The sequence below is a fragment of the Triticum urartu genome, chromosome 6 (assembly GCF_003073215.2).
Source record: "Triticum urartu cultivar G1812 chromosome 6, Tu2.1, whole genome shotgun sequence".
NCBI classification, from domain to species: domain Eukaryota; kingdom Viridiplantae; phylum Streptophyta; class Magnoliopsida; order Poales; family Poaceae; genus Triticum; species Triticum urartu.
Genome location: NC_053027.1, coordinates 443,599,921 through 443,622,816, shown reverse-complemented (window position 1 = coordinate 443,622,816; position 22,896 = coordinate 443,599,921). Strand labels below are relative to the sequence as shown.

At 46.0% G+C, this 22,896-nt stretch overlaps 1 protein-coding gene across 3 annotated transcripts; it reads right to left on the bottom strand.

Annotated features, from left to right (window-relative positions):
* Window positions 1–8,390: 8,390 nt before the first annotated feature.
* On the bottom strand, window positions 8,391–13,562 carry LOC125514082. Of its 3 annotated transcripts, XM_048679330.1 has the most exons (10): window positions 13,247–13,562; window positions 12,330–12,419; window positions 11,893–11,998; window positions 11,572–11,613; window positions 11,383–11,442; window positions 9,608–11,014; window positions 9,424–9,525; window positions 9,147–9,326; window positions 8,943–9,068; window positions 8,391–8,859 (listed from the first exon to the last, which is right to left on the bottom strand). In XM_048679330.1, the coding sequence occupies exons 1-10, from the start codon at window positions 13,327–13,329 to the stop codon at window positions 8,683–8,685; spliced, it is 2,373 nt and encodes a 790-aa protein (XP_048535287.1). In that variant the 5' UTR covers window positions 13,330–13,562; the 3' UTR covers window positions 8,391–8,682. The 3 variants fall into 3 exon arrangements, with proteins under 3 accessions (XP_048535287.1, XP_048535288.1, XP_048535289.1); XM_048679331.1 differs by lacking the exon at window positions 12,330–12,419; XM_048679332.1 differs by lacking the exon at window positions 13,247–13,562 and having other exon boundaries at window positions 11,572–11,633; window positions 12,330–12,350.
* Window positions 13,563–22,896: the final 9,334 nt, after the last annotated feature.

Sequence of the window (22,896 nt, the reverse complement as noted above, 5' to 3'; positions counted from 1 at the left end):
CCCCCAAAAAACCCGGGGAAACCCATCTAAATCCCAAAAACTTGTACAGAAAAATATGAAAACAAAAATCTAGAGGAGCATCAAGCACGCGACACGTGACGACGGCTGAGCGCATCACTTGACGCGCTCATAGGCCACAAAAGCGACCCTTATGGGTGCCCCATAGGGGGTAACCCTTGGTTAGATGTTGTTCCGAGTTGCCGTCAGACAAAAGGAGACAGGCGTAAGAAGATTTGAGCAAGGGATATAGACAGATGATTTGCAATACGATGTATTGATTTGGGTGCTGGTGCACGCATATATAATATAAGGGAAGGCCTCTACCTCAACTATACAAGACTAGGAGGTGGGCCACAACTCCAATACACGTGCAGTACAAAATACATACTCAAGACCCCCTGCGGTCGAAGCGTCGCCGGAGACACAGAGACTTGACCGAAACTTCTCGAAGACGTGAGTAGGCAATCCCTTAGTTACCACATCAGCAAACTATTGCGTCGTCGGCACGTGGAGAACCCGAACACGTCCAAGGGCAACCTGCTCGCGCACGAAGTGAATATCAAGCTCAATATGCTTCGCCCGTCGATGGTGCACCGGGTTGGCGGAGAGGTAGACCGCGCTGACGTTATCGCACTCGAGAGAACCGCCCGGGCGAGTCTTATGGCGAAACACCCACTTGTCAGAGATGATGTTGGCATGAAGGGGTCGCGGAACAAGTTGCCACGTGTGGTTGCGCTGTAAGGCGTCGAACTCCTCCTGCATCACAGCTAGCCAGTGTGGATCCCGAAGGGCAGCGCGAGCGGAGATGGGGACGGGTGATGGCGTCGACGTCGAGGCGACGCACACATACTCGTCGGCGGAGTAGCGCGTGCTGGGCCGAAGCATTCCTGCTCGGGTACGGGTAGTCACGCCAAGTGGCGGGGTAACAGGGCCGGCGGGTGTCGCGGCGGCGGGGGCACCCGGTGCGGCGGCGGCCGAGCCGGCGGCGGAAGAGGCGACGGGCGAGGGTGACGTCGAGCCCGTCACAGGGTGGGCGGGCAGGGTGCCGGGCTCAACCTCGTATGAGGGAGACGGGGACCCGGGGGGTGCTTGGACTCGACCTCGGGGGAGGGAGTCACGAAGCCAGGTGGTGGCGGCAGAGGGCACCGTGCCGGGGGGCCGCCGGGGGCTGCCGTCGCGCATCGCTCCACGAAGGGGGCGCGGGGGCCGGTGCCGAAGGGGCCGAAGCTGGAGGAACCTGAAAAAAGGGAACACCGTCTCGACAAAGTACACATGCCTCGAGGTGTACACACGATGAGTGATAGGATCATAGCACCGGTAACCTTTGGTGTTGGGAGGGTAGCCAAGGAAGACGCATGGGACAGATCATGGTGCGAGCTTGTGTGATGTGGTGGATGCGGTGCTAGGATAACAAAGGCACCCGAAGATGCGGAGACCATCATAAGACGATGGTGTGCCGAAGAGAAGGTGGTGAGAGGCGTTGTTCCACCGAGGGCGACACGGACGAATGTTAACTAAGAGAGTGGCGGTAGCGAGGGTATCGGGCCAAAACCGAGCGGGCACGTTAGAGTGAAAGAGTAACGTGCGAACGCAATCATTAAGAGTGCGGAGAATGCGCTCGACGCGGCCGTTCTGCTGGGAAGTGTAGGGGCAAGTCAGACGGAAGGTGCTGCTGTGAGAGGCGAGAAGTGTGCGAAAAGCGACGTTGTCAAACTCTTTTCCGTTATCAGTTTGGAGTGCGAGTATGGGGCAACAGAACTGGGTGGTGACATAGGAATAAAAGGCAGTGAGTGTGGCTAAAGCATCGGATTTACGACGAAGGGGAAAATTCCATACATAATGAGAATAATCATAAAATCACCAAGTAGTATAGATAGCCCGTGTTACTCGCAACAAGAGATGTCCAAACATCACTATGAAGTAATTGAAATGGAAAAGTGAAAACTAAAGAAGACGCACTAAAGGGAAGACGAACGTGCTTGCCTAAGCGACAAGCCTCACAAAAGTGCTCGTCGAGCTTATCACATGAGAAAGAGAAACTCCTAAGAATTTGACGTAAGACAGTGTGGTTGGGGTGACCCAAGATAGCATGCCAAAGGTTAACGCCGGCGGCAAGGGCGACGGGTGTGGATGTGGAGGCGCCGACGTTCACGGGGTAGAGCTCATCAGGACTGTCACATCGGTGAAGGACCATCCGGGTACGAGCGTCTTTCACAGAAAAGCCAACACCGTCAAATTCAACAGTAAGTGGGTTCTCACGAGTAAGGCTACGAACGGAAACTAGGTTCGTGACTAAATCAGGTGAAACAAGAATATCAGACATAGTGATGGGTGTGGAAGTGGAGGGAAAGCTAGTGCTACCGATATGAGTAATAGGTAAGGAGGAGTCGTTGCCGACGGTGATACGAGTGGGTGTGTGAACGGAAGTGAAGAAGGTTAGGTTATCGGGATGAGCTGCCATGTGCGTAGTAGCACCTGAGTCCATGTACCATTCGCCTCCCCCGACAGAGCTACTCGGCGACAGCACGGAGTGCTGGACGGCGAGGAGGGTGAGGTCCCGTGGCACAGGTACCAACGGCGGTGAAAGGCCCCCGTAAGGCGGCGCCGGGACGGGCGAGCCATAATCACCGAGAGGCGGCGCAAGGAGGGCGCCATAGCCGGCCCCGGTCGGCTGGAAGGGCGCGCCGTGAACGCCTGGTGGCCAGCGAGGAGAGCTTGCTGATAGTGCGGTGCCCCGCTGGCGTTCTGGGCCTGCTGCTGCGGCAGGCGACAGCGACCGCCGCCACGCTGATTGCGTCGGCCTCTCTCCCTTGCGGGTGTTGCGGGGGAGGCACTGATGGCGACAATGGGTAACATCCGGGGAGTGCAGGAGGACGTGTCTGGATCGGTGCGGCCGGTGGAGCGGTTTCACCGCAGAGGGTGAAGTAGCCCGGAGAGTCCATAAAAAACGTCAGAAGCGGCGGGAAGAGAAAGGAGGCGGCGGCGACACGTGGGAGCGCGCGGCGGCAGGGGCGGTGGGGAGCGACGGCGACAGCGACACATGCTAGGAGGCGCTGCACGGCGGCGATGGGGAGCGGCGGCGACAGCGGTGCGTGCGGGAAGGCGCGGCGCGGCAGCGACGCGAAGACGCAGCGGCGGCGGCGAGACGGGACACAGCGTTACGGGATGCTGCGACACGATGCAACGGCTGTAGTGGGCCAGGATGAAAAATAGAACAGCACGGGAACGGTGGGCTATCGAAGTACGGGCGCGGCTGGCAACTGGCTAGCAAAGCTAGCTAGTTAGTCAGGTGGTCAACACGGTCCTGATGGCTAGCGAAGCTAGCTAACTAGCGAGGTAGCTAGTAGCGGAACGAGGCGCGTGTTTGGGAGGACGGAAGCGAGGCACAGCGACGGTGGTGCGTGGGGTGCGGCGGCGGCGACGGCTACCCTAAGGTTAGATTGAAAAAAAAGATATTATATAGATAGATGATTTGCAATAGGATGTATTAATTGAGGTGCTGATGCACGCATATATAATATATAAGAAAAGACTTCTACCTTAATTATATAAGACTAGAAAATGGATCACAACTTCAATACACGTACAATACAAAATACATACTCAAAGGAGCTCCTCTTTCTTTGACACTCTGCCTCAACCAGTTGAGTAATCGCACAGGTCGATACCAACTGGGCTGGCCAATTAATGCCGATAAGTGATTCAGCATGCTATTTGTAAAAAAGGTAGCAATCGATTTTTTTTCTCTTCCGCTTTCTAGCAATTTTGTTTTGTTTTTAGGCAGTTTTCTTTGGTTTGAACAAACGAAAATTATATTTTAGGAAGTGAAAGTTTTTTGAGAAATGTAAACATTTTTTGAACAATTGTGAAAATTTTGAAGGTTATTTAAGAATGTAAACAATTTTAGATTTGTCAAGTTTTTTTAAATGAATAAAATTAAAAATTACAAACATTTTTTGAATTTTTTGCTAGAAAAATATATGGAAAAACACTAGAACCAAAGAAATGAAATAAACCCAGAAACCAGGGAACGTAACCTGGCCGAATGGCATGGCTTTGTATGAGTGGCCGAATGGTATGGCTTTGTGGGATGGGAGATGGGCTGGACAACGAGGGCAGGCATGGAGCACTCCTGTGTAGTGATTTTCTTTTGTTTATTTCTTTGGCTTTCAAAGCATTTTCTTCTAGAACCGGCTGCTAATACAGGAAAAACTAATTCCGTGATATAAATGATTTATTTTCAATTGATACATTTTAATGCCGACATTTCCTGAATTCTGAAAAAAAATCTGAGAATTCCGTGAACATTTTTGGAGAAAACACGAACATTTTCTGAAATTGTCTGAACATTTTATAAACATTCTAAGATCTTTTTAAACATGTTTTTTTTAAGATTCTTGACTTTTTTGAACACTGTTTAAATCCATGAACATTTTTTTGAAAGTTTGAACACTTCCTAACAAATGTGATCATTTTATGAATTAGAAAATAAAACAACATGAAAAATATATAATAATGAAAAACAATTGGACCAGAACCTTGTAGAAGGTTCCCAAAAACGAATTACTTCGCTAAATGGGCAGAGCGACTCAGCTCTATTCGTGCGACTAGCGGACTGTGGATTCGTCAGGCCCGGGTCGGGCCTTAAGCGCAAATACCACATGGTAAAATGGGCTACGGTTTGTAGGCCCAAATCCTTGGGAGGACTAGCGATCACCAACACCAGACTACAGAACATAGCGCTCATGTGTAAATGGATCTGGAAACTCTCGCAAGGAGCGACGGGACTTTGGGCTGACATTCTTCGGGCCAAGTACTTCCTCAATGGGAATTTCTTTGAAGGGGACGCTAGGGGCCCCCCCTTCTGGCAAGATCTACAGGCCGTTAGACCCGCTTTTGATAAAGGAGCCAAGTTCCATGTTGGTAACGGTCGCTCCACCTGATTCTGGCTAGATTTCTGGGTGGGCACGGGCCCTCTCTGGGAAGGGTTCCCAGAGTTGTATGCTCTTGCTGTGGCGCCGGATCAGCGAGTGGCAGAGGCTTTGGCACACCCCCTGGCCATTGCCTTCCGCCGCAACCTGAACGAGCAGGAACCAGCAAAGTGGAAGGCTTTGCTGCAACTCGTAGCCCCCATGGCGCTTTCTGAGGAACCAGACAGGGTCTCCTGGCACCTCAATGCGTCCGGGAAGTTCTCCGTCAAGTCTTTGTACTACAAACTGTGCCAAGGGCCGGAACAAACGGTGGCTAAAGGACTTTGGCAAGCCCGCGTCCCTCTAAAAATCAAAGTGTTCCTCTGGCAGTTGTTACGCGATCGACTTCCCACATCGGTTAACATTGCAAAGAGGAACGGCCCGGCTTCGGGGCCGTGTGCGTTGTGCGGGACGCCAGAGAACGCAAACCATGCCTTTTTTCTTTGTCCGCTGGCGCGTTTTTCTTGAAGTGCAATGCGTGAGGCAGCCGGGGTCTCGTGGGATCCGTGCTCCTCGCATGAGCTAGTGGCGCTCCTGGACTCGGTCCAGGGCCAGGGCAAGAGGGTGCTGTGGACTAGCATTGGCGCGATGCTTTGGTCCCTTTGGCTGACTCGCAACAAGTTTACCATCGAAGGATAGTTCCCGACGCACCCGGCTAATATTATATACAAATGCTCTTTCCTCTTGCAGCAATGGAGTCCGTTGGTGAAGCAGAAGGACGCTGATCTCATGAAACACGCACAAGACCGGATTCATCAGGTTTACGTCGCGGCTAGGGAGCCGGTGGTGCCAGCCTAAGGGTGGGCTCCTCATTTTGTTTTGGCGAGTCTGCGTACTCAAGGCCCCGGGCTTCGGCCCTGTAACCAACCTCGCAGTCAGGCTCTGAACCTTTAGCTTCTTGCTTCTCGCGTAAGCCCTGGCTTTTGTCTCGAACTTGTATGTCCGTGATTTGATACTCTGCCTGTTCTGATGTGGGTTTTATTAATTTAAGGTCGGACGCTTTCAGCGTCTACGTTCTAAAAAAAAGACACTAGGAATCGTGCTAACAACCCCCCGCCCTCTGGGTCGGGCCGTATGTCTTAGCTAGCGCTACTTGGAATACGTACAGTGCAAGCAAATTTTGCTTAGGCGCGTCGACCGTCGTCTTCGACGGATTGGTATATCCTGCGAGCTTGGAGGCTCACGCTTGTAACGAGGCACTAGCTCTTGCTAACGAATTGCATGTTCGACGCCTAGTGATTGGCTCTGATCGTCTTGAAGTCATCACAAATATTGGAACAGGAGCTGCAACAACATATGCTTTGGTACTGAAGGAGATAGATAATACGAGGAGGGAGTTTGAGGATGTTATTTTTCGTTATGAACCTAGAGTCTAATAGTGAAACTCATAGTTTAGCTAAGGCGGCATCAACTCTTGATGCCGGTTGTCATGTGTGGGTAGAGAGAGTCCCGGAGATTATTTGTATCCCAAACATTACGAGTTTTGAATAAATCCCTGGTTACACTTAAAAAAAGCAACAACAAGATTCGAGCAATTTTGACCAGGTTTTTCTGTTCGGCGGTTACCTATTAAAATTAGTTTATGAAATTTATAAAATGTTCAGGAATTCAAAAAATCTTGAATTTTTGGATAATGTTTGTAAATTTGGAAAAAGTTATCAAATTTAAGAAATGTTCAATTTTTTTTTCAAAAGTTCAGAAATTGCAAGAAATGTTCACAATTTTTGAGAAAATGTTCATGGATTTATAAAATGGTCGGCATTTCAAAATTATTTATGAATTTCAAATGTTTGCAGATTTACAAAATGTTCGCATAGAAAATACTCCCTCTATCCCATAATATAAGAGCGTTTTTCACACTACATTAATGTAGAAAACGCTCTTATATTATGGGACGGAGGGAGTATTAAATAATTTACACAATGTTCCTACAAATTTAATATATGATCATGATTTTTTTAAGGTGTTCACAGATTCAAATAATGTTCTCAACTTTCCATAAAATGTGTTTAGAAATGTCCTGTATTTCATAAAATGTTCTCAAATTTTAGAAAATAATAACCAGTTTAGTAATGGAGAAATTTAAAAAATAAAAAATAGAAATCAAAACCAGAGAAAACCGGTAAAAACGGCTAGTAAAAACATAGATAAAAATATAAAAAACTGGTAGAAGCTTACCTTTTTTTTCTATGACAAGGTAGAAGCTTACTACAACCGGTGAGAAAAGACATAAGAACATCCATGTGGGCCGCCCATTATCGCTACCCAGAGACCATGTGCGAAATTGGATCTACTCCATGCTGAGCGCTCCTCTCCCTTTTCGGCGATTTTTGTTGGTTTTCCTGTTCCTCCAACATTTTAGGTGGGCTTTAACAAAATAAATAAATAAAAATGTATTAAAATTGTTCAGTGTGTATTAAAAAGCTCATAATTTATTTTAAAAATATTCATTATATTCATTGCAAAAATATATTAATACACTCCCTCCGTCCCAAAATAAGTGTCCTGAACTTAGTACAATTTTGTACTAAAGTTAGTACAAAGTTGAGACACTTATTTTGAGAAGGAGCGAGTATTTATTAAAAATATGCATCATGTATTTAAAAAAGTATTCATCATGTATTTTGAAATCAACGTCATGTAGTTACAATAATATTCACGTATTCAACAGATAATATATTTTAAAAATGCTAAAATAAAACAAAAGAAAAAAGAAACAAATAAAGGAAAACTCCATAGAATAAAAGAAAACCCAAAGAAAAACTAAGAGTACCCAAATAAAAAATAGAAAATGGAAAGGAAAAAACCCCGGGAAAGCCACAAAGGAAATATGTTGAAGTGAAAAACAAAGAAAACCAAAAGTCAAAAAAATAATTTGACCATAAAAAATTAGCGAAACATTAATTGTCCCCAGCCCATCGGTGTATCCCTATGTGATTTGCTCGCTATTTGACACACGTCAAATAGGGTTTACCTCGTCTTACCTACTGTTGTTTACTGGTCTTAGGCTACCGAAAAGATTACGATTTTAGATAAAAAAGATTATGATTTCCACTAAATCAAATGGGTGCTCGATGTCTTTTTAAAACACGCTATGTCCTACCTAAGCATGGACCGCCCGGCTCAACGGCTTAGACACAAAAGCCTGGCATCCGAGCCACACTTGGTTTCTCGGCTAAGCCCAGCCTAAAAGCTTGAAAGAAAAACCTAAAATGGCTTAAAACTAGTATTTTATTTGAAAGATGCACTCATTCAGTTCCAAATTATTTGAAGGATGTACCCGTTCAGTTCCATACTAAAACATCAAATAATTTGAAACAGAGTGAGTGGTACACTTTGTGATACCTGACGTAGAAAACAAGCAGACGATAACTCAATTCTTGACATATCATTTTCTTCGGTCGAAAATTCGGGCATCACTAAACACACAACAGATAACGTACATTCACACAAACGTTTCAATTACAAACAAGAAACAGTGACGTTCCTAAACTGGTTACATAAGAACTTGTACAAACAATTCAAAAAGAGAAAGGACTTGTATAAGCACTAGTAACTGAAACTTTTCTTCATGACACAATGCACATCCGCTACATCTTACACTAGTAGTCCTATTAACGCCTGGCAATCAACATCAAGCGCCGGTCAACACTCTGAATGTCTGCAGTTGGTACTCCCCAGTATGATCTTCTCCAAATATTTGTGTTCACTGTCATCTCTCAGCAAGTCCAACTGGAATCAACATTGGAGATTGCTGATGCTCCGCGAAAGATCGAACCCCACTGCTAATGACCTTAGCTAGCTGGTCAGAAGATCTGCTGTGGCTATTTTGTTGTAGCAGCTGAACAAGTGACAAAAATATGTCCATCCTAGTCACGTTCTTGTTTGCCTGCAAAGCCACCATAATGTTAAAATGATAAAATAACGAAGCCCCCAAAAATTAAGAATGCCGAACAAATATTTCTTCTCTACCTCGACGAGGAATCGTGCCATTATCTTGCCTTCACGGAGCTCCATCAGCCCCTTCAAGATTGTCAGTCCAAACCCGCGTATGGTGTCTGCTATCTCTAGGAAAAAGCCACGTTCCTCACATAGCATCTGTTAAAAAGCAAAGAGAATGTCTCAAATTTCTGCACTGGGGCCAAGGGAAAATAGCAGATCGCTTCTGAACCATACCTCCACAAGCATCTGACCGGGCGGTGAAAGATCCTCGACAATTATTGGGCACACCATGGTCTGTCCTGCAACTTCATAGGCCCACGTGGCGCCACCATTACTTGCAGCACTAGAGTTATCTTTCAAGACAACACCACTTGAGTTATCCTTCAAGACGGCACCACTATCTTTGCTTATCATCTTCATAATCACATGAATACAAGGTCAGTACAGGGAAAATCTAAGAAGAAATGTTGAAGTTCTACATGGTTTATATGCTTTCATCAGCATGACATACCTTGGGTTCATCGGCTTGCTTAATTTTCTCTGCATACTTAGTTACACCTTGCAGAAAGATCATATGCTTGATTGTCCGGTCCAACAAAGCATCAATGCTACACTGTTGTGCACAATATACAGCTCAGTAATTTTCCAGCTATAAGTTTAAGCAGAAAGAAACATAGTGTGATCAATAAGTATACCTTTGCACTGTTTGGGACTATCTCACGCAATTCCTTGACGCGATCTTGTATCTGCTGCCGGTCCTTCGGTCTTGGCCGCGTGCTCTCACCTGGTCTAGCTCTTTTCTTTATAACCTTTACTCCCTCGGGATTTGTTACCTGGCCGACCTTGGAATTTGCAGTGTGCAGGCTGCAACTGTCATCCATAGATAAATTGGCCAGGGACACTGGTATTGCCTTTGATTCTCCACTTGGTACATTTTCAGATGTATAGCTGTTGGAAGGGAAGTTCAATGGTGGTACTTGTTCCTTGCACGCCGAGTAAGAAGAGTCTTGGTGGATGGTGTACCCTGGTAATTCACAACCTGAGAAACAACCAGCTAATGGACCAGTGCTAGAGACAACAGAGCCACATGCTGTATCTGTATTCACATTACCACTAGCACCAAACAGTTCTTCAAGGACAGATTCTGAAAACAAGCCCCTCCCTTCAACTGACAGTGGATCACTATTTGCCTGTTCTGTCGCAGAGGATGTGGTAGTGGCACCGAAATCTGGAATGTTTTCTGCTAGTAGGACACTGTTATCCCACCAATCATGTATGAGGGGATCGAATACCGTGCTTTCTAGCAAACTGGTATTTCCATTGCTTCCTTTTCCGCGAGTGCTTACCGTCCCCACAATCGGTTCTACCAATATTTCATTTGGCAACTCATAGACTGCACAATTAGCCTGTGAAGTAAATCCGGTAGTATCGACCTCATGCATTGGGTTACTTTGAACAGGAGAATTGTTGTTGTCAAATAACATGGGTTTGAGCTCATCACCCACAGAAAAACAAGCTGAGAATGAGTTACGGTAACTAGATGAATCTTCACTTTGAAGGTGGTATCCTAGATTGTTGGGTGTGCATGACTGCTCATACTCTATTCTAGGAAGATTGTTTAAACTGGAATAGGATGTGGTTGCACTTGCTAAACTAGAATCAGGCTGTTTAGCAGATCGAAGCTGTAATAATGGATTTTCTGAACCACTATTGTGCTGCATCAAATTGCCGCCATTATGAAATAACCTGACTGCATTTATTGACTTGGAGTTCACTGGCATGGCCACTATATGAGGAGGATTTCGACCGTTGCAAGTTCCGTAGGAAGTGAAACCATTTGAAGAGCTCGGAGAGTAACTGCTCGAAGTACTTACTAAACTCCCTAGAGATTCTATGCCTACTATGTTCTCAAGAAGTTTCATGTTTTCTGGGTCATCTTTGATACGCATACGACGCTTTGTGCTCAGAGAATTGAGTTGAAATTGGGTATTATGAGGGAGAGCATCTCCATGAATATGTTTGGTTGAAGGATCCCATAAGATGCTTTCCCTTCGACAAAGTGTGCCTTTAACATGTTCCAGAAACTCTAAGTTCTCAGATACCTGGTGAATGTGAAAGATTAAATTTTCATCAGAAAGTATACAATTGTTATGTCCTGATGCCTAATGATATAATGCATTTATGCTAAGGAGGAAGTTCAGAGAACATATAGCTAACAGCATAAGGCAAGCTCTTGTTCTTCTCTAACTGACATAGCAATAAATATATAGCAGTCTAAACAGGAAATATTTCTTTTATAAGAATTGGCATCAGTCAAAGATAGCAGCTTCAAACGAACTCTTGCAAACAATTCTTTTAGACTGAACCAATGATATCAGGAAGCAACACAAAGATTAATATCATGAAAAAGATTGTGTTTCTATAACGAATAATTGTAAGAGTTGCATTTGAGAAATTCATATGCACTAACCTTTTGCACCGAGCCAAACTGCGCCACACCAAGCGCCGGGATAGGTACTACTGCAATAGTCTGTAGAAGATGTGCACTTTTCAATGACTGATCACAAGTTCTGCTAATCATTAAGACAGTTCTGCCCCAACTGCCTTAAGAATGGATGTTTATAAGAAGCTTTTTGGAAAGAAAGAAAAGGCGAATAACCTTTATTCCACTCATGAACTGATGTTGCCACCAAGTATAGCCCTACAAGAAGGTACCTTCCTCTGTTAAAATAAGGAAACTTCTTACTTTCTGCAATAAACTAAAAGGAAGTATGGACAGGAAAAACGTGAATTATATGTCCATGCGTTTTTTCTAATAAATAATCCAAGTGCACTTATAGACAAGGTGTTATGAGGCCAACTAGTCTTTTGGTTGTCTAAACACTTTTTTGAAGATTCATGCATGTGATAGTTTAGTAAATAAATTTATAAGAACATCATTTAAAGAAAGAAATCTGAAAAGAGAGCAAGAAATTTATACCTGAAATAAGCCTAGGTTTTCTGCGTTGCATGTCTGAACCAAACTAAAGGAATCATCATCGGAAATCCATTGGCACTTCCCACTTACTAGAGCTGACCCTATGATGCTGAAATCGAAGACGAGTCATGATCAGCAAAGTAGTTGAGAGCAAAAGCAACTTGATGGAACGGTACAAATTGAAAAAAAGGAAATGTCGAGAAAAAATAGTGCTGACACTGACAGAGTTAACACCATATATGTTAATCTCAAATATTCTGCAAAATCAGGGCTCATAACTATTTGATAACTTAACAGGAAAAAATTCTTGCAGTATTTAGCCACAAGTCGGCACAAATCTTTTTTTTTTGAGGAATGGCACAAAACCATTTAAAACAGAGATACCAATGACTTGCAAAAGAAAACTGAGTCAAGCATAAAAGGAGGTCACTGTGACATACCCTTCTCCAACAACATGGACTTGATTAAGCATATTCTCAACAACTTTTCGGGCTTCATCTTCGCAGTGGCACTCTCCAATCGTTAGCAAACTTGTACGTGAGAAGCAAATCATAGGTAAGAAACTACAGTTTTATATGCCGAATCAGCAGGGAGACTGAGATGTACAAGTTCCAGGGAGAAAAGGGTCTAAACTTTGCACAGGTTTAAGAGATCTCACATTATTTATTTTTCGAGAAAGGGTGGATAAGAGATCTCACATTAATAAGCAAAGAAACACGTACAATTAAAATGGCTGATGATGGTTAACTTTTTGCAGTGCCTAAAAGAAAGATATCCTCAGAAGATTTGACCAAAAAATCCCACAGTATCGCGTACGTGCTTACAGCTTACAGGCAGAGATCGGATAGCTACAAGAGGAGAGGACTGCTAGTGGGATACGCACTGCTTTGCTGCCTAAAGGAAGTTCCTGAGAGCTACGTACGTGTACTATCCCTGTTGACAGTGCAAGAAATGAGCATACAGAATAACGCACACTATAGAGTTCAGATAAGCTTTTCTTTTAACCTTTATCTTTGTCAGAGCGGCCGGGAGAAAAGGGGCCGTATTTAAGCAGACGGAAATGCAAATTCAGGCTTGAGATCCCAATGTGCGCTTCTATTTTTTTCTTCTCATTTTTAGAACAAGAGGCAGTGTCACGCAAGTTTGATGCTGGGATCTCGCACTCCATGGGAAATCCCGAGAAAATGAACGCCGCGGTGTAAAGTTGCACGGACAATTTCTGAAGAAACACAGAGCCAGAATTTTCCTGAGCTACCGGCAGGAGCTAGACACCTAGCAAGAGACCCACCCAGGCGATGCAGATCTAGGAGAAGAAGCAGGCGCATGAGGCGATGCGTGTTGGTCTGTGATGACTCACCGTGGGTCGCGACGGTCGGAGCGCCAGATGGCCGCGTAGGACCAGCCTCCGCCGCGGCACAGCGCCCCCAGAGCCTCCGCCATGGAACCGAAGGAGGGACCGAGGCTAGAGCGCGCGCGCAGCAGCAGGACGTACGCCGCCGCGGGCGAGGAGCAGGAGGAGGGAGGAGGGCGGTGTGGTGGAGTGGGCGGAGCGCGAGGGGTTTAAGCGCGGAGGGTGCCGTCGGATAAATAGCGGGAGCGAGGAGAGGGGCGGGGGCGGAGCGGCGGAGCCTTTTAACAAGTGGGGGTGTGGCGTGGGGGGTGGTGGAGGAATGATCCAGTAGCTTTGCTCCTCGGCTGCGGCTGCGTGGGTGGTTTTTGTGGCCGTTTTTCTCGTGTCCTTGGGGGGAGGAGATCGCGGCCGAGAGAGGGATGGATAGCCGGGCCGGTGCCGCCGTGCCGGCCGGGCAACTCTTTTCGTGCCGCTGCTGTTCTATCCCAACTTGACGGTGTTCACGATCAGATGGCTGGTGATTTTACCTGGCTGAAAAGAATCTTGCTTGTGAAATCAACACGCAACATGCCTGTAGGAGCCAAATTAATCGACACACGATATCATCCTTTGTCTAAATACATGCACTACTACTACTTGTTTACTGCACCCCACTACGGTACCGTCTTTTACAAAGGGAAATTTGATCTGATACCGACAGTCCACCTTGTCTCTTTCAGCTAGATAGGTTTCCTACCAATATCGAGTGCCCTACGTGCCTTTCTCACGGGGATGTTTTCACTAGATATTCTTCGAGCTATATAGCTACTCTACATGTGGTTGCAATTCGTCCTAATCACCGGCGTCATTTTCGTCACCCACATCACTGAAAGAGCCATCTCTCTCTCTCTCTCTCGCCATTGTGTATGAACACCAACACCGCCTACTATACCCGGTAAGCCAAGTCCCTGAATCCATAATTCCATACATGCGTCCCTGGAAGTGAATAATGCATGAATCCACTACTGTACTATACTACCTAGAAAAAGAAACGTCGGCGGCAACCGAGAAGAGAACCCCACGCATTCGGGGGAATCTTGACTAACATGGCGGCTCTACTCAAGATCATAATGCGCGAGTATTTCTAAAAATTCGTAGCAGGCAGGCAAGGACTGACAGATCGCTCATTCCTATAGCTAGAACACCATATACTACGCATATTCTTGTGGGTTATTTGCTGCTTCCCATGAGGAACAGGACCACATGGTGGTTCGTGTTGTGCGCCGATGTTGTTGGTAATTAACCCAATCATGTGTGGTCACCCATGATTGAGTGGCTACCAAGAGAATATTTCTAGGGTTTCCCCTCCGCTTTCCCCTTTTGTTCCCGATATGTCTGCGACGCCATCATTGTACCTCCTCGACATACCCTAACAATTCCGCCATCATCTTGCAGGTTGGTTGGTAAGGCAAGAAGGGGGCCGGGACGCAGACCTGCTGGCTGCCCCGGTGGACTCTACCGCACCGCTGTACAAAAAAGGAGCAGAATATCACTTCCTAACGAAGGTAATTAGTGCAGACCATCGCTTTACCGAGAAGCAAATCCAACAGAGAGAAGCCAAAATGACATGGAATTAGCAGTATCATCTAAATCGTCTCAGTGACAAAGGGACTCTAGGGATGAAAGGTTTGAGAGCTGGAGGCTAATCAGGGTAGCTAGCTAGTACAAAGACGCCTATATGATGCCATCATTCTTGGCGTTAAGGCCCATGATTTTGTCTCCTGAGGCTTTCCAAGTGTATATAGTCTGGTAAGGTCAATGACACTACACAAAAAGTGCTGCTTTTTGCCTGGGCTCTCATTTCCTTGGACCCCTCACTTTAATTTGTGAAAAGAAGAGATCGAACAAGGGGAGACCGGCAACAAGAAGTGTCTCTCTCCTGCATGTGTAGCATAGTAGTTTTTCTGCAATCAAGCTTCAGATTGATGCAGTGCAAGGAATATAATGGGCAGGGAATGGGGCTAAGCATTTGTACGAGTAGCAAGCTAGACATGTGCCTGGAGTTTGTAAGCAAGCTAGACATATGCCCATTGTGTGCTTGCAAAAAATAAATAAATAAAGGAGCTCATCTTGTTGTATACTAGAACCATATCCCAAGGTATTGTTTGTTTAGACGAAACAGTACTGTTATTTACTTGCAAAAAAGAGCTATGGTTTGTTTCTTCTCTTCCGAAAAGGAGGTAAACCCGGCCTCTGCATCGATCGATACACATATTTTATGCGGTTTGTTTCTATAGTCAAAAACATATTAATTCAACCATTATGGAAAAATGTGATGCGTCTGATAATTAACAATACCTTGTAGTTAGCGCAGTAGTTTTTATTGTTTATGTATCATGAAAACATCATAGCTTATATGCAGTATATTCTTAATTAACATGTAACTGGTACATCCTATACCTGAGGGGAGCATCAAATCCGGATTTGTTGTACTACCTCAATTGGCATGGTATTGTGAAACACCGATACGAGCACTCGGGCGGAACCTATCATATCAAACCTATACTGATATTTTATATTGTTATGGGAGTAGCAGCCACCGACTCTCCTGCAGAAGTGATAAAGCATGCACTCCACTAGGAATTTTGCCACTTGCATCAAATGGTATGCCGACAACCAACATCGAAGGCAACCTCGTCACCCACATGACACTAAGTTGGAACCCAGAAGTTGCTAAACTCTCGGGACCGTCGCCTAGACATCCACCACTCCATCGTGCCCTACGTGTTCAGCCGACACCACCTTCTAGGGCCACCACCCCAACATACAATCGTTCAATCTCGAGCTGCAACACCACACGACCTAGCTACGAAGCCCACATTGAACAGGTGCACTAACCATATAGCACAACCACTTTAGGGGCTGATGGCCTGACGTATCGTCCAACTGTCCCCGACGGGACATGTTGACCGAGCTAACAACCATGTTGCCTCGCAACTCAAGGTTTCAATCCCACTAGCTTTGCTAGTTACAAGAATTATTGCATCAAGTGTTTGAAAATGTATTGTAGAACAAAAAATAAGAATGTTCAGAATGTAAAAATAATAATAAAGTGATCAAAGTTGTGATTATGAGGAATAAAGGACCGGGATCCATGCTATCACTAGTGGCATCTCTCTAGAAAACATAGCATAGGGGTGGTGAACAAATTATAGTTGTGCATCGATTAAATTGCAGTGTATATGATTGAACATACATGTCATGATTGCTTAGGCATTACGTTGTTGTATCTATAAACCATCACCCAACTGCATCTATATCTAATAATCCACCCGAGACCCCTATCCAACATACATGTCTAAGTATTGACTAAAAACAGAGCATTGCATTAAGCAAAGTGACATGATGTAACAGTATATTATCTTTACCTCTTGTTCACCAACAAAACAACTAGGCAACTACCTCTTTATCCTTACTGGAAATAACATATTACAAGTTTTCCCTTTCTATCACTGGGATAGATTACTTGCAAGATTGAAACCCAACTAGCATACAACTCCCTCTTGGAGATCATCAATCAAATCCTGGCCAGCGAAATACTAATAGACTAGAGAGCATATATGTATATAAATCATGCAGCAAAGAAGTAATAAGAATCCGAAAGAAATCCATAATATAGATCTAGTCATAAAGTGACAATTTAGCACACCACAACAAACATAGAGAGAATTACATCAGATGGATCACAATCATGTAGGGTAGCTCATGTGGTCTTTGTATTGAGAAGCAAGGGAGGGAGGACGTCATCTAGATACTATTATGGCCCCGTAGTCCAAGGAGGACTACTCACACAAGTACATGGTGGCAGCAAGGTTGATGAAGATAGCTCTGGCTATGTTTTTCCTCTTCAATAGAGTACTGGAAAAGATCTCCATATTGAATTGCCTCAGAATAAGCATGGTGGCGACGACAAGAAAATTCCTTGATTTTTTTAATTTTTTGGTAGAATATAAAGGCATGGGAACTGAGAACTGATGGAGAGGCAGGGCAGGGACTCCACGCAGCCCCACCTCATGACCTAAGGCCAGGTCGCATGGGCCTACTTCATGGTGGCCTGGGGGGGGGGGGGGGGGGGGGGGGGCTCTGGCCACCTCTGATGCTCCTCGCTCCATCCTGATGTGAAACTTCACCCAACATTTTTATTTTATTTTTGGTCAACAAAATGATATTTTTCTACAAAGTCCAAAAACATACAAAAAGCAACAACTAGCATTGAGCACTAGATAATTAGGTTAGTCCAATAAACTGATATAAAATTGTGCCAAATTGGTGCAATACCAATATAAAGTAGCATGAAAATAGAAAGAAAATGCATATAGTACTGAGACATATCAACAACCCCAAGTTTAATCTTTGATTGTCCTCGACCAGATAGATGATAAAACAAATAATTTTTTATTGTGAATGCTAGATTAACATGAACATGATTACCTGACACGGTCTCATAAAGGTTTAACTCAAACGAATGGAGATGCAAAGCAATTGTCTATAATTGATAACAAGCAAGCAATAAGTAAGCACTTAAATGAACTTCCTCTTGTTTTTCTTGGTCAATGTGTTAACTCAACATTTTCCTTGCCATGAGTTAAGAAAGAACGTGAATTTTATATTGGGAACTCAACATCGACTTATGTCTTCCGTTGTGTCTAATGGCAATCTTATCATAAACCAACCCTATGCCTACCAAGCACAATAACTACAGAGTATTTATGCATTAGACACTTAACCTACTCAGGCAACACTCAAGCATGAACCATGCAACAACCACAAGACCCATCATCTTTTGACAATCTCCTAAGCCAGTGGTAACTTACCGTTTTTTCATGGCTTCATAGCAACATACAAGCATTATGATAATAATGATGAATAATACACTTCTTGAATTTTCTCATGACTCAACTCAAGTAATAAATATGATGAACATGATGTAGACACTCTATATTAATGCATCTGCAAGTGTACCAGGATGTGCAATGATCTAGCATAGCATATATGAAAATGAATAACAACGCCTTGACACACAAATATCATGTCGATTATAAATAATCATTCAAAAGAAATGGTAATGAAGGATCACATCTCTAGTCATGTATTTTTGTGTGGATGATGATGAATGTTGCATGGAAATGTATCTCAGAATGGCTATGAAAATACTATGATAGGTAGGTATCATGGTTGTTTTGAGAAAGATATATGGGTTTATGTGTAGGAGAACACGAGGAAGTTCTCCCACGGTATTTGGATGTATCAGCGAAGGATGCACCATGCCTTGAGGTGAGACTGACAATACTTGATGCCGAAGAAGCTGGCAATATGGATGAAGTGGAAGTGAATAAAGCTTTCCAAATAACATTAACCATAAAGAACTTGAGATACTACACAAGGGCCTTATGGCATTAACCGGAACCATGCAATCAAGTACACCGAGGGGGCATTTTGGTGAGTAGAAACCCATTACACATCCCAACCTAAACCGAAGTCGTGGGTCTATTTACTGTTGGGAAACGTAGTAGAAAACAAAAAAAATATTGCCCTACGATCAACCATGAACACTATGACGGTGCAATAACGGTTTAGATCAGATCTATAGGATTGAAAGTATGTCTAGAGGGGGTGATTAGACTACTTGATCAAATAAAAATCTACACTACAAAAAAAAGACACATCCATGACATTTTGGGCCGAACGAATTTTTTTCCTGTCATACATATGACACTTCTATGATGATAATTGTGACAAAACCCGGTATCATCATAGATGTGGTGGGCTCCTACTTCTATGACAAAAAATCATGACAGAAAATGGGCTTTTCATCCTGGGCGGGCCGGAGACGCAGCTACATGACATTCTTTGGGCCGTCCATGACGGAAAAAACCGTGGTAGAAGCAAGGGGGAGGAAAATTTCAGGGAGTTCCCGGTTACGGTGGGAGGTCGGGGGCCGAGCGATGTGCGTTTCTCTCGTACACGTACGCGCATGTGTGCGAGGCGTTGGCTCTAACCGTACCCGAGCGAGGCGTTGGGCTCTAACTGAATCCGAGCGATTGCACTGCAGGCTACGCGTTACTGAACCCGAGAGATCGATCGATGGCTGTTAACTGAACCCGATCGAGCGATTCCTTCGCTATTGCTGCTAACTGAAGCCGATCGATGCTGCCTCTGGGATGAGCAGTGAGCGTTGCCGGGGGGGGGGTTGGATGAACAGTGAGCGGTGGCGTTGCCTCTGGATGAACAGGACCCCGTGGTGTGGTGGAGGGCTGGATGAACAGTAGACGGTGGAGGGGTGCCCGTGGAGGGGTGGTTGAACAGGACCCCGTGGTGTGGAGGGCTGAATGAACAGTAGACGGTGGAGGGGTGCCCGTGGAGGGGTGCCCGTGGAGGGGTGGTTGAACAGTAGCCGGTGGAGTAGCGCGCGGTGGAGGCTGGATGAACAGGAGCCCGTGGAGGATGGAGGAGGTCGACGGTAGCCCGTGGAGGCTGGAGGAGGTCTACGGTGGAGATGAACAGTATCCCGTGGAGTCCCGTTTTGCGGTACGCCACACCCCTCCCGATGAACAGGACCCCCGTTTCGACCGTAGCGCTCCAACACAAATCCGTTTCCTCCGTTTTGCGGTACGCCACACCCCTCCCGATCAACAGGACCCTCGTTTCGATCGTAGGAGGTCTGTTTCCTCCGTTTTGCGGTACGCTAGACCCCTTCCGATGAACAGGATCCCGTTTAGAACGTGGCCGGTCGAACACAAGGCCGTTTCCTCCGTTTTGCGGTACGCCAGGCCTCATTTCCATCGCCTGTTCCGTCCAAGCCCTCCCGATGAAGACGACCACGCATTCCGTTCCGACCCAGCGAGTTGGCTCCCACATGTTCCGTTGCCCCCCGATGAACACGACGTGTTCCGTTGCCTCCCCATGAACACGACGCATTCCGTTGCCTCCCCATGAACACGACACATTCCGTTGCCTTTGCATGAACACGACGACGATGCTGTTTCTCCGTTCTGACCCAGTCATGTACATGAGCCCTGGCCGTACGTATGCGCGAGTAGGCGTTCGAGACCCCGCCCGTATGTACACATACGTGGCCATATTTTCTTTCTTGCACCCTGGCCGCTGTACGTACGTGTACATGCTACGTGCGCGCCTCTATTGCGACACGTACGCGCCTCTACTACGACACGTGCGCGCCTCTACATCCACCAGTATATATGTACGTTCACGTTCGCGACCAGAATGATAATGCTACGTACGCTTCGACCAGGTGGGTCCTGACTGTCAGGCACTTCCTTGCCTGCGAAGATGTAGCTTGTGGGTCCCAGCAGTCAGGGGGGCAAATCGTTTTTTTTTCGGACGCACTTCCTTGCGTGCGAAGATGTAGTTGGTGGGTCCCAGCAGTCAGGAGGAAACATTTTTTTCACGAAATACAGTGGCCCGTCCGGTGGGTCCCAGCTGTCAAGTGGAGGAATCATTATTTTCCGCGTAATAAGGAGGCACTTCCTTGATGCGGCCGTGGACCCAGCTGTCGGCCTCTCCACGTACAGTCCACGTCCGATGGAAGTCGTTCCTTGGCCACGTTGACCACGCCGCGCCGAGAGCACCAGGGCGGTGGACGACGGCGAGGCCTAGGAAGGGGACGACGGGGAGCCGGGGAAGACGCGACAGTGGAAACCCGCGCGGAGAGGAGTACGAGGGTTCACTGGTTCGGCTGCAGTGTGAGGCTGCCGTCGCCGCAGGGCCTGGCCAGCGGTGGGAATAGTAGGGGGCGGTGAGGCCTCCGCGGCAGCACAGCCGGCCACAGGAGGCAGGAGCATGCGGCACGACCGGCGCTACTTTGGGCGGCTGGAGCAAGAAGACCAGAGGTTGAAGAAGCACTACGGTCGTTTGATGGACATCGTACGGTCACTAGAGCTAGAATCGTTCATATTGACTAAAGTTGACAAAGGCCCCCGTCCCAGTCAACTTAGTAGGCCCACAAGTCAGCCTCCCACCATGTTGTGTCCCAGCTAGTAGGGGGGTATTTATTTTTTTGTGCGTAAGAAGGAGGCACTTCCGGTGGGTCCCAGCTGACAGCGGGGGGAACGTTTTTTTTCGCGAAATACGCTGGCCCGTCCGGTGGGTCCCAACAGTCAGGAGGAAACGTTTTTTTTCGCGAAATAAGGTGGCCCGTCCGGTGGGTCCCTGCTATCAGGTGGAGGAATAATTATTTTGCGCGTAATAAGGAGGCACTTCCTTGCGGCCGCCTGGACCCAGCTGTCAGCCTCTCCACGTACAGTACTCTTCCGATGGAAGTCGGTCGTTGACCACGCCTCACCGAGAGCACCAGGGCGGTGGTCTGGACGACGGCGAGGCCTAGGAAGGGGACGACGCGGAGCCGGGGAAGACGCAGCAGTGGAAGCCCGCGCGGAGAGGAGTACAAGGGTTCACTGGTTCGGCTGCGGTGTGAGGCTGCCGTCACCGCAGAATAACAGGGGGTGTGGGTGAGTAGAGGGATGGCCTGGCCAGCGGTGGGAGTAGTACGGGGCGGTGAGGCCTCCGCGGCATCACAGCCGGCCATGGGAGGCAGGAGCACGCGACACGACCGGCGCTGCTTGGGCGGTTGGAGCAAGAAGACCAGAGCTTGAAGAAGCACTACGGCCGTTGGATGGACATCCTACGATCACTGCAGCTAGAATCATTTATATTGACTAAGTTGACAAAGTCCTTCGTACGCGTCAACTTAGTAGGCCCACAGCTCGGATTTGGCAGAGAACATATAGCCCATTTGCGATTTGTAAGAATGTACAACCCATTTTCTAATTCTAATGGAATTTACTACAGCCCATTTATAGTTTGTTAAAAGTACAACCCAACTTCTAGCTAGGACAACGATTAATAATTTCAAACGACCGCTCAAAACAGAATTCAAAAAAATTCCCACATTTTGATGGGATCCGAAATATTTTTATCCGAAATTTCTAGTCAGGTTAAATATAATTTCAAAACAAGTTGTATTACGTTAAAATCTAACGAAATATTGCGCGCGCAACAAGTAATGAAATTAAAATTTTCAAATTCTAAAAATTATATATTTTTTAAACTAATTACGTGTTTGGTGCATAGTAACTGTTCAGTTATTATAATTATATTCCATTTATTATTGCTTAAAGTCCATTTTCTTGTTAAGCCTAATGCATACCTCCTAGGAAAGTTTGCAGCCCAGCGGGGCGGAGAATAACAAGTTGACCCGGATATTGTGTACAACTGTCAGCCCAGTTGCATTGCTGATGTTAAAAAAAGGCCTGTGTAGTACAGTACAACCTAATATGATTACTCAGCCCACATTCAGCGACGCCGGAAAGGCCCAAACAAGGCTTGTATACAACTTTTTGAAGTCACTGAGCTCAATTAATAACTTAAGAAAAAAGTTAGATTATAGTGGAACCTAATTAAAAGCTGTCACGAGCAAATAAATAATTCAACGGGTCCCACTTGTGCGTGTGCGCGTGTGTGCGTGTGTGTGTGTGAGAGAGAGATATATAGAGAGACCCATCGGCCGATGCTCGTAAATACATCTTTCAGCCATATGCATTGCTGATGCTCAGTAAAAACTTATATAGTTGACACAATCATATAGAACATCATAGCAC

Excerpts from the sequence above, each read along its gene's own strand:
- LOC125514082 (XM_048679330.1), bottom strand. The coding sequence starts at position 13,329 with ATGGCGGAGGCTCTGGGGGCGCTGTGCCGCGGCGGAGGCTGGTCCTAC. Across the intron at positions 11,614-11,892 it reads AAAACCTAGGCTTATTTCAG|GGCTATACTTGGTGGCAACA; the intron begins GTATAAATTTCT and ends ACCTTCTTGTAG. Across the intron at positions 9,327-9,423 it reads AGCAAGCCGATGAACCCAAG|ATGATAAGCAAAGATAGTGG; the intron begins GTATGTCATGCT and ends GTGATTATGAAG.